General features: G+C 39.1%; 1 protein-coding gene across 1 annotated transcript in view; it reads right to left on the bottom strand.

The window, feature by feature from the left end:
• The window catches only part of Adgrv1 (adhesion G protein-coupled receptor V1), a 543,344-nt gene that overhangs the window by 448,049 nt on the left and 76,842 nt on the right, over positions 1-18,453 (bottom strand). Inside the window, exons 14-21 of the mRNA XM_028760109.1 lie at positions 18,115-18,295; positions 17,030-17,193; positions 15,798-15,921; positions 14,397-14,663; positions 12,730-12,856; positions 11,923-12,137; positions 10,268-10,999; positions 8,508-8,881 (exon numbers count right to left, since the gene is read on the bottom strand). Of these exons, the coding sequence (XP_028615942.1) occupies positions 8,508-8,881; positions 10,268-10,999; positions 11,923-12,137; positions 12,730-12,856; positions 14,397-14,663; positions 15,798-15,921; positions 17,030-17,193; positions 18,115-18,295 (2,184 nt within the window). The remainder of the gene's footprint in view (positions 1-8,507; positions 8,882-10,267; positions 11,000-11,922; positions 12,138-12,729; positions 12,857-14,396; positions 14,664-15,797; positions 15,922-17,029; positions 17,194-18,114; positions 18,296-18,453) is intronic.

The following is an 18,453-nucleotide window of genomic DNA, read 5'->3' on the forward strand; positions in this document are numbered from 1 at the left end:
ACACAAGTAGTGAGATCAGATAGAAGGAAGGGAACTAAGCACATGCAATTACACAAGATAAGATAGTTTTGATGTCATGACATTGTTTCAGTGTGTTGAGAGGGAGAAGAGGACACGAGCTCCCCCTCATCTATCTCCAACTGACAGACTGCTTACAAAGGAAATAGTTTTCTCTAATGGAGTCTCACTGGGTATACAAAGCACACTTAAGGGTAGGCTCTATGCCCAGCAGTAGACGGCCCACACAAAACAAACTCAATGGTATTGTTTTGTAGAGCTTTGTCTCATATTGCTTTGTCTGGGTATTCTTTTATCTTTTGACCTTTTGATTATGTATTATGGTTTCAGATTTTGTGTTTTTATGGGCTTTGCTTTTGAGTGTCTGGGTGTCTCTGTGTGTACGTATTTCTTGTTTTTTTTTCTTGCTTGCTTTGCTTCTCATTCTGGTTTATTTGTTTTTGATTTGCCTATTTGCCTTTTTTCTAAATAGAGTGGAGGACAGGGGAGCATAGAGTGGGGTGAGTAGAAAGGTTAGGGGAGAGGAACCATGACCAGAATATATTGTATGAAAATGATTTTCAATAAAAAAATAAGCCCCTCACAAAAAAATAACTTAAATACACATTGAATTTTGCATTTGGTTATAATTGTTAAGTTCATGCACAAGGTACATGGTAAGCAAAGAAAACTATCCTCACTCAAAACAAGCAACAGAAAAATACGCACATGCCTCAAACATCTACCAGAGAATTGAGTTGAATATTCATATTGTGAGTCACACTTTATGTCTAGTGTTACAATTTTCTTCTGATTTTAAATAACTGTCCATGTATCACTTCAGGGTACCTATTAATCTGTAACCTTAGGACCATTCTTACAGGTAAACTTGAGTTTCTTCACAAGACAGTACACCGCAGAACATCTGTTATTGGATGCCTTAGATGTTTACTGTGTACGGTGTACACTGTTTCTTGGTCCCCATCTTGCTTCTTAGGCATCAGTGATAGTGTTCTTTGGTTAATATCTCCTGCTACTGTCTCTCTAACGGGCTCAGAGTTCTCACTACCTGACCTAGTGACTCTGATGGCTTCCAGAAAGTCATGCAGATGCTAAAACAGAACTGACGGTTCCGTAGGTGAGGTCCTCCAACCTTAAGGGCTGAAGAGAGGACAAAGCATCAAAAAAAGATCCACATGCACAGTATGACCTCCTGTGTGATTTCCTCTCAGGGCTCTGCTTGGCATCTGCACACTGGCAGGATGTACCTGAGGAAACGTGTGATGAGAAGAGTGTGGTCCAGGGTCCCTGTTCTGAGCCTTCACTGTAGGCTCACCAGCTCGTTATGGGCCCTTCTTAAACTGATCATGATTGTCAGACTTGGACAGAAATTAAACAAACACAATATATAGATTCTAGTAATACATTACTATGTACAAATATTTCATCCCTTAAAAATAGAGACATACATGTATTACCAGAGAAATGTCATGAGAAAAATGCCTCAATTTATGAAGAAGAAATATATACATACTAAAAAGCAGGATTCCTGTATATTTCAACTTCCAACACAATGACAATTGATTTGTTCCAATTTGTCCTCCAAATTTTGTTTTTATTTATTATTTGATAAATCAATATAATATATTTTGGTCATATTCTTTCCCCTCTCCCATCTTTACCCAGATTCTACCCTCCACTCATCCAATATGCTCTTCCTCTGACAAAAATAATACTAAACTGAAACAAAATAAAAAATTAAAAATAACAGAAACAACACACACATACACAGACAAACAAAGTCCCCTTTGTGTTGGCCAACTCCTCCTGGGCTTGGGGTCTGCCTTGGTATTGCTCCAAATTTTAGTAAGGATGAACTTCTGTACAATATAAGCTAATAAGCCATTGATTTGAATATGTAAATATTCAACACTTTCTTTCAGCAAATGACAGGGAGTAAATAGATCCAAAGATTTACTTAGAAATGTGTAAAGAGTCTTTTTAGACTTAAAAGGCATGATCTTGGGAGATCAGAACTAGAGTGAAGCTTTGTTTGCACACTACACCTTCAAAGTAGTAAAACTATCAACCAAACCTATAGCCTCCTGACATACTACACAAGTATGTTCAAAAATACACCATGTATGAGGTTTAAGCAGAAAAATGTAATGTGTTTGTGCTGTATTTAGCAATGTATACCTACAAAATTTCAGTTAAAGTTTCCTTTAAGTGTCAAGAGTCCGTAAGAATGAATCATTTAGGACATTTGGCTAAAAAATAAACTATAATGTTAACAAATAATAGATAGATAAAAAACAGCCTCCCCTGACGTGTCGTTTTAAATGAAGCTCCTGTATATGTGTGTACATAATCTACAGAGACTTTAAATTCAGGTTTATGCTTTGGTTCCTGCCCCCATCTGACATCCTGGAATGGCATCCTGATTCAGGATGCCTAGAAACATGAATTTGACATTTCTGACACATTTGGAAAAAGCCCTGAACTACAAAATCTAATTACTGACACAGGATTCTATCAAGAGATTAAAAAAATATATCTAAAGGTTTACCTAACTATCATATTTATCTAAAATGACTTTAGAGTCTTGACACAAACATTGAGGGCAGCAAATGGATCCACCGTAATCTTTGAAGCCACCTTTACGCAGTTTCACACTAGACGCAGTGCTTCTGAATACTGTATATCCTCTTTTGGTTGAAATGTTTAACTCATTTTAATTACATGTATGCATAAGTGTGCAGGCATGTGAACAGGAGTGCAGGTGCCCTGGAGGCGAGAAAGGAGCAGGATGTCCCTGGGACGGGAATCCTGGGTAGTTGTAATCTGCCCAATATGGATGCTGGGAACAAACCTCAGGTCCTCTGCAAGAGCAGTACATGTTCTTTATCACAAGGCTGTCTCTACAGCACCACGTTCCTAGCCAGCATTTTGCCAAATGCTCATATGGAAGATCAATGGAAGTTCAACAGACGATCAGCAGTAGCGGTAGTCAATAAGCAGAGATGTTGTGTCTGTTTGCCAAGAAACAGCAGTTGTGTGGAATGTGAAACAGGCTTTTCAATTAAAACAGAAAGTCAAAGCTAAAAAATTACAAATCCAGTTTCAGTTTTTATTCTGTTTCCGTTTAACTGAAGGAATGCTTTTGAGATGTATAGATGTTATACAATTTAGCCTTGGAAGGCGATGTTAGGACGATGCTTTGTGAGGGATTGTCCCACATTGGTACAATACTAAAGGAATTTATTCATGTAATACGGTAGGTGCTTAAAACAGGTAAGTGAAGACAATGATCCTCCCCAGCCATTTCTGCACTGATTCTTAAGCCAAGTGTATAAGAACACAAATCAAAGGATTCGTTATAAGATGCGAGTCTGAAGCCCATTACCTTGTCCTGGGCCCATGTCAGATTCTTGCCAAGTAGCACTAAAAGCTCTCTGCCTCTCCCCTTTTTTAATTTCATAAACAAAATTGAGCCTGTGATCTTCAGGAAGGATTCTGATATTAGGCTAGAACAAAAAAGTAATTTCAAGCAGGAATCTAAATTTTAGGCTAGAACAAGGAAGTAGGCTTCAGATATGAAAATGACTTTGGGCTAGGACAGAGAAGTAGACTCAGATATTTCGGTCATCCTGATAAGCCCTTAGAAATAGTGATCACGAGAGGGTTCAAGAAACTTTGTTTATTGCCTTGCTTGTTCTTTGACTATTTGTGTTTATTGTCTTGCTTGTTCCTTGACTATTTGCATCTATCGTGTTGCTAGTTCCTCAACCTAGAACTGACATTAATACTTGCATGTAATTAAAATGGTATAAAAGCATAAAGGAGGAGGAGGAGGGATAGGGAGTTTCTAGGGAGGGGAAATGGGGAAAGGGGATGACATCTGAAATGTAAATAAATAAAAATCCAATAAAAAATAAGATGTGAGTTTAACAAGCTCTATGAATTATTGCAAAACAGTAATTTCATCAGTTACATGGAGTACATGATTTTATGATCCGAGCTAAAGAAGAAATAACATAGAAATTGCACAGAGTTGTAACAAGCATGGAGAAGGCACATGATAACGTGGATGGGTACTGTGCTGGGTCTAACCAGATCAGCCATCTACTGAATACAGATCCTGCCTGCACTCCAAACAGTCATTTGATACACCTCATCAGAGCTCTGATCCACCAATACGTTCATTGACTCTAATAATTTAGTAAGCACCTGCCATTTTCTGGGACATAGTGCACCTGGGTAAAGAAGAAATAGAGATGGGGTTGCCATCCCACAGTCAAAAACTCTGACCCAGAATTGTTTCTGTCTAAAAGAACTGCAGGGACAAAAATGAGGAAGAGACTGAGGGAAAGGAGGTCCAGTGACAGGCCCAAATTGGATCCATCTCAAGGCTTGGCTCCAAGGCCTGACACTATTACTGATGCTATGGTGTGCTTACAGACAGGAGCCTAACGTGGCTGTCTCCCAAGAGGCACAACAAGCAGCTGACTGACACAGATGCAGAGAGTTACACCCAATCAATGGTCTGAAGTTGAATGAAGGAAAAGCTGGAAGAAGTTGAGGAGGAAGGCAACCACATAGGAAGACCAGCAGTCTCAACTAACCCCCGAGATCTCTCAGAAACTGAGCCACCAACCAGGCAGCATACATAGCTGGTACGAGCCCCCAACACAAATATAGCAGAGGACTGTTTGGTCTAGCTTCCGTGGGAGAAGACACACCTAATCCTCAACAGACTTGAGACCCTAGGGAGTGGGGAGGCTTGGCAAGATGGGGTGGGATAGGGGGTGAGGACATCCTGTTAGAGAAGGGGGAGGAGGAACGGGATGAGGAATTGTCAGAGGGCGGACAAGGAAGAGGATAAAGACTGGACTGTAAAAAATATTAAAGATAATTTTAAAAGATAAATAAGGTATAAAATTATGCATTTAATTTATGTGATACATGTATATTATATTCATAATCTTGCTCAATCTAACTATGAAAACCTAACTGATATTTTTTTTACAAAGAATTGCTATCAAATGTAGGATTTTTCAAAAATAGTAAATATCTTCAGAATTAGCATCATTGGAAATTGAAGGAATTTGAGTTTTCTGTTTGATTTTTGCTTGCTTGCTTGCTTGCTTGCTTGCTTGCTTGCTTGGTTTTGTCTTGTTGATGTGTCACCAGAATCTTCCTGGAGAAGGTAAAACTAAGGGTAGGAGTATATGAGGCATAGACTCTCAAACAGAGTAACAAGAGCTAGGCAAGGCGATTTAGGAAAATGAACTTAATCTGGGAGAGACTTTTGTGTGCATCCACATAGAGTATCACAAGAAGACAGGAAATGAGAAAGCAAAGCATACGTCATGAAAGTGTGTCATGAAACATGCTGTCTTAAGACATCTGTGCATTAAGTGATCTTCCAGCTGGGAAATATTATATCACTTCATATGTACCAAAAATATATTCATATAATTATTGAAAACTACTAAAGCATAGACAGAAAGATTTACAAAGGGAATATGTCTCCCTGAATTTCCCACATTCAAAAGCCAGTAATCATAACACCATACCTAATCAAGCATACTGCGTTCTAGGGGTACAGAATTCAATCTAAATCTGCTTTGCAAAGGGTGTGAAGGGGAAGGGAAGAAAATATGGGAGCTTTTAATGTGTTCAGAGTATATTATATAGATGTATGAAAATGCCCTTATATGATCCAGTATCATCTTAATGAATACATGACAAAACGAAACTTTAAAAAATAATAAATGTAAAAACCAAGTGAGAAAAAATATCAAAGTAATTGTGTTCACTCTTAATACTTCTAAAAATAAACCATGTAGCTATTAAATTCAAGGTCATAAGAAGCATAGAGTAAATAAATACTTCTCCAATCTTTTTATTTGTGAAACTTGCACAATCATAAAATGACTGAGAAGTCTAAATACTTTCTGTGTATGTTCATGAAGTCTAGAGTTCTCCACCATACTACAAATGTAACAATGAAATACGTAATGACTAGTAATGCAGCCATAAGCCTGCCTGTCAACACAGACAGCACGTACTTTGAGTAATAACTGTATATTCTAAAACAAGGACAAAGAGTAACGCAAAGCAGCATTTTCTATTGTTGGCTTTCTAGTCTGCTTATAGAAAACAGCTGAGTCATAGCTCCATCTGTAGCCTAAGTGTTAACGACTCTGTGTTCTACCTGAGGTGATAAAAAATCATCCAGCCTTGCACTCGTAACTGGAAAACAGTGGCATCTTCATAAACTTTTAGGATAATTATGGGTTCTGCAGTATTACGCCAAAATTTGAAAAGTGACAGTTTCTTAGAGTTTAGTGCCACATGAAACCTATAAGCACATTGGACTGCCCACCTTGTACTGGGAATCAATCTTCTATTTATGCAATGATAATTAAGAACATCATTACCTTACCTTAATGAGTTCTTCATAGCATACACATGTTGATGTATTCAATTATACAAAACAATCACACTGGTATAGGTCACTGACAACATTATCTCAAACATCTGAAGTACTGGAAAACAGTCAAACTCACTTTGGCTGATAAAAGTTTCTAAAATTTAGATTTTTTTCATCCGAAAGACTGAATTTTTTATTACCAACCAGAACCATGATCTGCTTTTCTCATAATCAATAGCCAAATTTCAAAGTTTATATAAACAATACCTGTCAACCATATTTCCTCCAAGAAAAAGATGGTAGTCCATGATACCAGCAACTAATCCTGCTCATGACTCCTCATTGTGCCTGAACCTTTCTTCATGTACCCACCATGGCTTTCAGTCCTGTCTGCGAATGTTTATGTATACATGCATGTGAGTGTGTGTGTACATGTGCATGTGCTGTGCATGTGCAGGTGTATGTGGTATACCTACGGAAATCTGTGTTTATACACGTGTGGCCACACCACCATGCATGTGCACCTGAAGGCCTGAAGTTCATGTTGGATCTCTAGTGCAATAGCTCTCCACTCTATTTGTTGATACAAGGTGGCCTGCCAAACCGAGAGCTCACAGATTTCTGTTGCTCTAGCTTGCCCCAGGCATCCATCCATTTGTCTGCCTCCTGAGTCCCAGATTTCAGGTGGCTGCCATGCCTATCTAGTTTTCCCTGGGCTTTGAGTTCTCACACTGACAAAGGCAGGCACTCTAGCCACTGAGTAATTCTCATAGCCCACCACCACATTTGTTTAAGTGCACAAGTGCATGCGTACATGCTCTTGCATGTATGAGCACAGATTTTAGCAGTGTGGAGCTGGAGTTACAAAAGGTTTTGAGTCAAACATGGTTCCTCTGCAAGAACAATATGTGCTCCTGAGTGCTGACAATCTTCCTGCTCCCTGACCATAACGCCTTGGTAACACAACAGAAAATCTCATCTTATGGCATGGAATCTTTGAAAAACATGTATTTGTGATTTAAGACCTTCAAAACTTGAGGTATTTGCCACCAAGCTCCTGAGTTTGATCCATGAGACGACAGACAGTTTGTTCCCCAAACACAACAGAAGAGAAGAATTGACTTTCACAAGTTATCCTCTGATCTTCAGAGACACAGCATGGCACATGTACACCCATACACATACAAAAATAATAAATAAATAATCAATAAGAAATGTGAAAGAGGAGTTTAAAACCATTATTAACATATGTGGTATTTCTCAAGTTTACAAAAAAAATAGCTAAAGATCTCTAGTCTTGTGATTGCACATCAACTAAGGGGACCGCATAAAATTGCAGAGATCTGGGTGTTCCAGCTGAAGCTACAACGAGCTCTGTGACACTGCTAAGTCTTTCAGTTTCTACTCATCCTGTTTTGCTTAATCATCCAATTCACATAAATGTTCATGAAGCTCTCCTGGCATCAAGTTGCAGAGCAGAAGGCTCTCTTGGTTCTTGGCAACCTCTTCTGGACACAAGCATTTGCTGTCATGCACAACACCTGGGAGGCAGTTCCCAAGATCTCCTATTACTAATTAGAAGAGATGATCACATGTCCTTGAAAGCTTAGGAAGAAGTGACAAGACCAGTACACCAGCCTAATCAATTGAGCCTGCCAAGAATGTTGGCAAGAAACAATTACAACCAAGTTGGGAGACCCCTATAAGATGTTCCCCTTAAAATACAAAGGAATATTGAAATAGAGTTTTATTTTTAATTATTCATACAAGCTTTCAATATTAATTATTTTATATCCATATACGGTACCCAAAATATGAGCCAAATTAGAGGTGGTGTATAATTACTTATAGAGTGATTAACTTTAAAGCTAAATTGCTAAGAGTTACTTGCTTTCTTGTTATTGTTTCCCTCACCTCAATAAAGCAACTTAAGCTGCAGTCTACCAGGAACAAGGGCTGAGATTTGTATGTGCAAACGTGGCTCCTATATACTTTGAAGGCTAGTTCAACCCCAGACAAACCCACCTACAATGAATGATTTACCTTGAAATTCTCCAAGCTCCCTACTTACCTCTGGTATACAAGCCCCAGTGAAGCCAAACAGGCCATTGGCGTTGTCACTTTTCTGTATTCTTAGCAGAGCAGTAGTATTTTCCTCAGAAATCTGAGCTCCGCCATACACAGAGACCAGTTTAAGAAGGAATAATTCTTCTCCTTCCTCCTCACTGTCATCTCTTGCAGCAACAATGAATGACTTGTTAGTTTCTCCTTGTCTGAACTCCAGATAGCCAGAAATGGGGTGTAAATCATTCCTTGCAGGCCTAGCATGAAGCTCGTAAATCTCTTCGGGAGTCAGTTTGCGCTCATAGGTCCTCACATCCTGCATCCAACCTGTGAATCTGTCACCGCCATCCATCCCGGCCCCAATTCTCAGGATCCCAGGACCTGAAATCAGACGTGTGTTTAGATGCTACCACAGGCACTATCTCTTATCACAACCTATAAGTGTGTCTCAGAAAGCAAGATGATTTCACGGAATTATATGTTTGATTAGGAAAATTTGGGCATAACTACAAAGTGATCATAAATATTATCTTCTACAATGACAAAAAAAAGAGCTTGGGTAATAATTGCTGGATTTTGTGATCTTACATTACAGGATCTGCCTTAATTTAATTTAATTTTAATTTTAATGGCAGTTACTTATAAGTAATTTATATCAGTCTGGCAAAATCATTTACAGGTAGAAAAATAAATAAAGACATTCAGACATATATCTATCTATCCATATGTATTTCTATGTTGTATATTTAGTTGAAAATATATGTGTCTGTGATACTTCATTATTGCTTACTGAACTAAATGTGGAAAGGGTTGGTTCTGCTCCAATTTTAAAACTACAGATAGCTATTCATAGAGAACTTGAAAGCTCTATCTGTTAAAAATTCATCTCGAATTAACTAAAGTGGTGATTCTACAGGCCAAATATATCATTTTGTCCAAAAGCTAACTGAACATAGAAACCAGAAGTAGTTCTTAGAAACAGTATATTTCAAGCATGAAACACTTTTAAAGACAGTAACAGCACACAGCCCAGTAATATATCACTACATCTCCACAGTCCTTTCCAGCATTTTGTCAATTTATACTTCAGTTAGTTTGTTTTTGATTTTGGTTTCTGGTGTTTTATGGCAGGATCTTATTGCTTCTGGCAAGCAACTTGCTAAATAGCCCAGGTTGGCTTGTTGTTCATGATCCTCCTGCCTCAGAGTTATCCTAAGAGAGGGTGTATGATTTAGCTAAAAGCTCACGAAGATTATCCCTTCAAAGCAAGGCACAGAATTCATTTGCTGATAACATAGTGCCCGTAATCACTTTTAGTTAATAGTTTCTCTTGATGGCTCTTCTGTCTTTTTCCATTACCCTTAGCTTCCAGACACACTGAAGGAGAATATTTCCCAGATATGATGAGCTGTTTCAAAGTTCCAGACCTCTGCTCATTCCTGTACAGAAACAGTTCCTTCCAGATCACTAACTAGAGACCAACAACATTCCTACTGTTTCTTTTCTCCCCAAAGTTTTGTAGGGATCTGCTTGTACATCTCTTGCCTAGAGCCTGTTCCTGATTTACCCAGGCTAAAGACTGCACCCTTCATTTCTGAAACACTCAACGGTACTTTGGCCTTGGTAGGCACACAGCTTTACTAGAGAAAACATAAAGTCAAGTTTCAAAACAGTTGTTAGCACTTTCTTTTAAAAAAATCAAACTTTCTAATTGAAGAGTTGAGAATCTTTCACATTCGGTGTGCTGATTACAATGCAGATACTCACCGTCAGTGATAGCTTCTCCTTTCAGACTCTTTATGCCTCTGGGCATTGCATTTCCATCCAGATAGAATTCAATTATGCCATCATCTAAGATGATTAAAACATGAAGCCAAACACCTTCCTCTAAATATTTCATGACAGTGCTCTTGGCAATATATGTAACATTTGATCCAAAAGTTTTGTAATGCAGGGAAAGGGTCACGTGGGTTTCATTTGTTTGGATTTTTACCCCATAGTAGATGCTGCCATGCCTGTCATCCTTGGCTATAAGAAATCCATTTGTATTGGCATTAGGCATTACCCAAGCTGAAAATGTGAAGTTGGCAATTGTGTTATTCCTGGAGGGCTGGTACTTGGGATCGACAGTCCCAAATGCATCCTCTAGTCCACTGAAGTACAGAACATCTGTTCCACTGTGGTGACGTCGCATATGAGGTTGCAAAGGCACAGTGCTTGGAAAAATTCCTACTAGCAAAAAGTCGATCATTGGCGGCAGGCCTGCAGTGAACTCTCTGGACAGCACTTCCCAGCCAACCCGTACATTACCAAAGATACCCTGCTGTCTCAAAATGGTGAAGCTGGCAATGTAGGACATATCGTCTTCTGAGAGGACGTCTTCGGCCACTTCTCTCTCTAGACACTCTGGATCTAAGGTGAAAATCCCAAACGGATCATCATTGAATGGAATCATGACTGTCACCTGAAGGTTGGTTTCTGCTAGTTGGCCTCCAGGACCTGTAATGAGAAAATTTGGAATAATTAAAAAGCCAGACGTTAAATACTTCTTAGTCTAAGAAAAAAGTCAGTATGCTTTACAGACAAACTTCTAGTTAAATAATGTGTTCATTATCAGTAAATAATGGCATCATCATATTGTTTTTACAACATTTGAGGGGCAATGTAATCAAATAGCATCAATAAGCACATCCATATTGATAATCAGTCAAGCCCTTACCAAAAAAAAAAAAGAGTATTTTATGGTTAAACTGAAAATGGTGAGAAAGAGGAAGCCTCCATCCATAAAACCGAACTTTCCTAAGACCATAAAATGAACATGCAGAAACTATTTTGCTTGGCTGATGGCGTGGCTAAATGGTAGAGCACATGACTAGCACAGAGTCTGAGATTCTATGCCCTTAGGATGAATAAATAAACAAGAAAAGCTAAGTCAGATACAGAGTCACATGCCTATAACCCCAGCACTCTAGAGTTGTAGGCAGTAGGGTCCAGATGTAAGGTCAGCCAGATGTGAGATCAGCCTGAGCTCTATAGTGAGACCACATTTCAACAAACTGAAACAAAATTTCATCACTTGTAGCACACCAGCAGTGAACTCTCTGGATTGTATTTCCAAGCCAAGCCGTACATCACCAAAGACATCCTGATGTCTCCAAATGGTCAACAAAAAAAAGGGCTAGGGTGTACCTCAGTGGTAGAACACAGGCTTAGGGTTGGACTCCCAGCATTACAGAAACAACAAAACAAGACAAAAACAAAAAACAAAAATCAACAACAACAACAAAATTTCTACCAAGAAGGTACTTTGAAATTAAAATCAGGCAAGAATAATACACTTAACTTCACTGGGTTTTGTACACAATTCTTATTTAAGTATAATCCATGAAGTTTTGGTGTTAAGAGATGGAAAAGGTCAGTACCTGAAATATTTACAAGCCTTAGAATATAATACTCATTGAATTCAGGAATCCTATCTGGGAACGCACGGAGAATTACTGGCTTTGTTCCTTCTCCGTCCGTGAAGTTAACAGTCCCTGATGTTTCATAGAATTCTTGTCCAGGCTGCAGAGAAGCATTCTGGAACAGCTGCCAAGCCACAGAAACATTGCCGAAGTGTCCTCGGTGCCGTAAAATCCTGCATGAAAATGGAACAAAAGTGTTTTTATAACATGTGTACATGGTGAATATGACTGTAACAAAAGCATCCTGTACTTTCTTGAAAGTATATGTTTTCGATTTATCTCCAAACTAGCCAGCCCGTCTCACTGAGAAACCATGGAAAAGACAAAGTAACAAGAACAAAAAGACAAACAATCTTAGAACTCTTCAAAGCCAATCAGCATGGCAAATTCTAAGCCCAAGTGAAAAAAGACTTTGATGGTAATGGGCAACATTTTTCAGAAGGAAAAAAAAATCCTAGGTGCAAGGAGTCAAAAGTTGCAAATTCTGTGAAGATTTTTCCTGAAGACTCAATGACTGAAGTCCTCCAGTCTTGAAAAGATAGACCGTGGAGGGAGAAGGGCAAAGAGATGAAGTTCTGCCAAGCAGATGAATGGGTGTCCTGGATAGTTCCTTCATGGAAGATATTATAGCAGAGCATAAACAAAGTTACCACTAATACCATTTGCATCTTTACCTGCATAGATTAACAGTGTTCCCATTTTCACCCACTCAATGATCTCATTTGTTGAATCCAATTTTAACTTTCCTTATCCAAGTATACTTACCAAAATGCATTTGTCTTTCCTTCTTCCACTGCTTTGTCTATGGGCTCCAGAGAGAAAACACCATTTGGGTCATCGTTGGCTTCAATTATGACTGTAGCTATCCCATACTCATAAACTACTGTGTCACCTAAATTAAACAAGAAAGAGTCAAAGTCACTTTTTTAAAAGCTATTTTTTATTTTAACAAAATTTCTTAACATGTATTCATTTTATTCACTTAAATTCTAAGAACTATACAAGTATAGATATAAAAAAGGCTTCAGGGATGGTTCAGTGGGTACAGTGCTTGGTGCATGAGCATGGTTTCCAGCCCCTGAGTGAAAGCCAAGGGCATCTGTAACCCTAGCGAGGAGATCAGAGGCGGTCACCTCAGGAGGGTTTGTGGGCCAGTCAGCATAGGAAATTGCAAGAATGGAGTTCAGCGAGAGACCCTGCCTCACAAAACATGAAGAGACTACTAGAGGGTGACACCTAACAATATTCTCTGACTGCCATGCATATACATGGGTGAGCATACACACATATATGCACACAAAGTAACCATGTATGTGCATATATAATCTGCACATATTAAAAGGCACTTAAAAGAACAAAACCTCAATAGCAATAACCACAGCCAGTGACTAGATTCTATTTATTAAATAACTTTCTTAAAGTTGGGGCTTCCAAAAGAACTGGATAATTTCAGCATTGTGGCAGGAAAATTACACAGTGAGCTTGGAACAGCTTGCTGAGACAAGAAGTGAAGAAAAGCTTGAAGAATAAAGACATGTCCAAAGACAAAGACATCATGCTGAATAGATTGCCACTAGCCAAATCTGGGTGAGGGTAATCATAAACTTAAGTGATGGCAATAAAAGCAATCACATTGCTAAATAGAAATTATGATTTTATTCGAGTAAATATCAGTGAAAATTTGAAAAAAAATTGAGTAATAACACGGCTACATAATTTCATGTTAAGTAGCCTCAAGCAATTATTAATGACACTAAAAAGTAAGCTTGTAGGTCATCACTTTAAGCAAGTATAATGATGGGACAAACCAAAGTCCTGAAAAGAACATACTAAGAACACAGAACTGCTTCTGTGGTGTTAATACCAAGGATAAAATACCTGCGTCAAATAAAAAGAAACCATCGGGCAAATTCAAATGAGAGATACTCAGGCTTGTGGCTTTGCTGGGATCATGATGGCCAAAGACAGACCATGGAATTACTTTACACTGAGAGGACTGGAAGGTTACTATTAAGTGAAATGCATAATTCCAGTTTCCAGTCAGGGGAATTTTGCTACAAATGGCATTAATGGGAAAACTAAAGACACCTGAAAGGTGACAGAGGTGACAGTTTGCACCGATATCAGCTTCTTGATCTCCAACCTGTGCTTCATTTCAGCCATGGAAACAATGGAGTTAGACAGCCATGATGGGCCTGGAACCATGAGCCAAAGCTTTTCTGATTATAAGCTGATCTTCCCAGAATTATATCACACTGTGATTTAATTTACACTGCGCAGAAAGGTTCAGTGCCTATCTTCTTCATCCCGCCAGTCACAAAACCAACAGCACACGTCTTTCTTCACAAGAGTTGCAGGTTATATCAAAGGTCCACCTGGCACAACTACTTACCACAGAAAACCACAGGTCAGCCAGAACAGCATGTATTTACCTGTTGAATTGAACAGGATTATATAAAAAGGCTCGTCGGTTTCTGGGATTCCATCATCATTGACATATACAGATACACTCTGCTCTCTGCTTCCAACCTCAAATACAAGGGTTTCTCCTTTCTCAACAGGAACGAAGTCTCCCTCTCCTCCCGAAGCCTTCCCATCCACGGTAGCATATTGAACAGTGCAGGCCACATCAACAGATCCGTTTCTGAAAACTGTAAAGTTGGCAGTCTCACCCTCCTGGACTCTCACAACACAAGGCTCTGAAATACACACAGAGCAGGAATACATAAGCCTGTTCCAGTCCGTGAGCAAATCTTCAGATCACTCCCATTGCTGCCTGCCATTGACAGGAAATGCCTGGACTCCGTGTTTACTCTGCTGCCCTCTGATACGAGCTCCCTCTGAAGGCCTCAAGTCAGTGCCATCCTTGCTAATGCTCAACAGTACCACTGTCTCTGGCAACTAAGCTGTCAGTAAATATCATAAGATCTCCTATTTCTTCCGACTGCAGCTTAATGTTAAAGGTAAGTTCCTTGGACAGAAATCTCATGTTTCATTTTCCTATGGTAGTTAGAAAAAAGATAAGCATAAGACTGATCCATTAACTACATATTACCTGGAAGCTAAGAATAGTGTAAATAGAATTAAAGAAGGTCAGGATGCTACTACATCAAAAATGTCATCTATATACATCGTACCAAAAAGAGATTTCAAAGAATGAAAAATTTGATTAAGTCTCATAAACAGAACTAAGGATACTTCAGAAGCAAAGGAAAGGTGTAAAGAAAGCAATAAAATGACAAAAAGGGAAGCTTCTTAATTAAAATGTCCATTAACCGTCAGCTCCTGTAACAAGTGATCATTCTCAGAACAGCAAGTCCCGAGCCCATTAGAAGTGATTCCCCAGACATATTTCTCTTGTCTAACCAAAGCAAGACATGCTGGAGGAGGAGAAAAAGTAACAAAGCTGCCAATTGCCCTCTCTTGTTTTTGTTGTTTCAGAAGGTCCTAAGAATAAAAATGTTTAAACTCACAGAACATCAATTATCAAATGAATCATGAAATTATACTTAAACTGATTACACTACAGAAAATGCTAAGTTAATAGTTCTTCTTAAACCTATGTATGGGGGCTGGAGACGTGGCTCGGCAGTTTAGAGTACTTGTCACTCGTGCAGGGGAACCAGGCTTGATTCCCAAGACCCACATGATAGGCCACATCATCCTGACTCCCGCTGCAGAGATCTGTTGTCCCCCTGTGACCTCCACAGGCACCAGGCAAGCGTGTGGTACACATGCACACATGCTGACAAAACATACATACATATAAAATTGTCTTAAAACATATCACTTAAGACCGATGTAAAGTCACCCAAACAAGATAGGAATACCACCTGCAAAGTAAATGGGGTCATCATTCCTTAGAATCCTCAGGGTGGCGGTTGTCTTGTTTCCCATTTGAGCTCCTCCAGTGGCATTAAGTAGAATAATGGTGAATTCCTCCATCTCCTCCGGAATCTTTGGCAAAATGGTACAGACTTTAAGTCAAGTGAGTCATGCATCTAATTACACTATGCACGCCTGATATTTGTTTTTGAAAGCTCAGTTATTACTGCTAATGTTCATTTCCATCTCTAAGATGAAGGCTTATCTAAAAGTTTTCCCATGAAACTCAGATTGCCCTAAAATCATTTCAACACTGTTCTTCCAAGCAGCCATTTTATTGCGGCTGGCAATAAAGTATAATGGAAATACGTATGTTTTGACTTAAGTAAAGAAAGCCTGACCATGCCGCAGAGGTTTTTATTATTTCCATAAGAAAACGGAGAACAAGTTAACTGTAAAGAAAAAAAGACCAGAAAGACAATGTAACAATTTGAAGGCCTTCCAAACAGAGCACTAACAGTTGCTAGGCTGTTAGCTCCTCAATTCTCTCTTAAAACCTTTTGGAAGGTTCCTGAGGAGGTCCAAATGGCCTTCTCCATTTCCCACCCCCAGAAACTTCCCAGATGGATACTGGTTATCTTTCTCATTGTCAGAGTGCCTTAGTCTCCCAAAACAGAAAAAAAAAGTGATACTTTTGTGTGCTGGAGGCCAGTTCTGAGTGAAAGGGACAAGCTTCATTTGTTCACCCAGAGAAAGATCCACTCTCCTTAGTGAAGTTTTTCATCTTTCCTGTTAGGCTGATGACACCTGTGCTTAGTGTCTTGATACTGAAGTGCACCATGAGATACCAGAAGACAGCTCTTCTTCAAACTGCCAAAGGCAGGTAAGTTGCTAAATGTCTCCCACAACCCTAAATCCATGATATTTGGTATATAATGGGTTAGTGACTAATATCGATTGTAAGAGTTTTAGAAATGTCTTTAAGACAGCCCTAAATAGCATTTCTATCTTGCTTTATACCAGCCAGTCATGCTAAGCCTCTATCAAACAGCATCAGCACAAAATGCATCTACAAGCATTTAATTATTTCATGAAAAAGTATGAATGACCTGTAAATGTAGACGCATGCATGACATAGAGTTTGACCATCAGCACCACAAAAGAGAAACCTGGCGAATAACATCAACACAGTGTGATCTGACACTTACAACAGGCAGAAAACCGTGTAAGTGGAACTTACTTCATCTATGAGGGAGTAGACGGTGATGTTTTTAAAAAATTCTTGGTCTCCAAAGCAAACAGTTCCTTGCACAGGAAACACATCTTTGGTAAAGTCTGGACTAACCACCCAGGATACATTAACAGCACCAAAGTTGCCTCGAGTTCGTATTACACCGTAAACAGCTGATACACACGGAAACACAAGGTGATCAAGCAAAATAAGCAGAAATCAAAACCCCTGCTTCATCAACACTATCTTAACATATACTCCAAGGTTGACGTGTGTGTGTGTGTGTGTGTGTGTGTGTGTGTGTGCGTGTGCGTGTGCGTGTGCATGTGCATGTGCATGTGCGTGTGTGTGTTTAACCTGCTCAATCTTTTCATTGCACTTTGGGATACTAAGGCTCATCTGAAATAGTAATGGAATTAGAATTAATTATGTACAACTATTATAAGGTCTGACAAGCAGATTCGCCAAAGGCATTTGCTGGAAGCTTAACTTGTACTTGACAAGCAAAGTTATTTTATTATCTGGACAATGCTTTAAAAATAAGAGCGCTCTCATCTCCTGCTACTGCAGCAGTTTGTTTTTCAATAGTAACTCTAAGCTGTAGTGTGCTCTCCATTTGACTGACTCGATTCCTTCCCGAGTGTCTGAGTTTATACTGTATTAGGTAAAAGCAAACTGTAACTGAGGTCTTCAATATCACCCCAATGCTATGGAAGACGTGAAAACAGCAAGCCTAAGTTTGAGTTTTAAAAGAGAAGTTTCTAAATTGAATGCATTTTCTGAGGCAGAATAGAAACTGACACTAGATCTAAGGGAGGGTGAGATGAGACCGCAGTTAAGAGCATTTATTGCTCTTCCAGATGACCCGGGTTCGATTCTAACACCCAATCAGGTGGCTCACCACCACTACTGTCAACTTCAGGGGATCCAACAGCTTTTGGCCTCCATGGGACATGTAGACATGGTGCACACAGATTCACACAGGCACACACAAATATACAAATACGTAAAAATGTTTTTGGACAATAAAGCTGAAAAAAGATTAATGATCTCTTCAGACAACAGAAGAAAATGCAGCAAACAGAATAATTCACCATGATAGACATCCTCTCCTTTGCTTTCCTTTATTGATGCAGTCAAATCATGAGAAGCAAATTCTAGAATGCCATGCGGGTCGTCGTTTTTTAGGATTGTTATGTTGACAAGTGCAGCACTGCCCAGCTTGCTTTCCCTCTCACCATGGCTGCTGAGGACCACTCGGAAGTGCTCGTCCAGCTACAAAAGCATGCCGAATCAGAAAAAGATGTAACGTTGAAATTTTCCTTACAAACAAAATGTGTGTGTGTTATTGACAATGTTATTATGTTCAACTTTTTCAGAAACAAACATCACATGGAAAAGACAAGAGAACCGATATTATTCCTAATTTTAAA

This window comes from Grammomys surdaster, unplaced genomic scaffold (assembly GCF_004785775.1).
Source record: "Grammomys surdaster isolate TR1022 unplaced genomic scaffold, NIH_TR_1.0 126391, whole genome shotgun sequence".
Taxonomy (NCBI): domain Eukaryota; kingdom Metazoa; phylum Chordata; class Mammalia; order Rodentia; family Muridae; genus Grammomys; species Grammomys surdaster.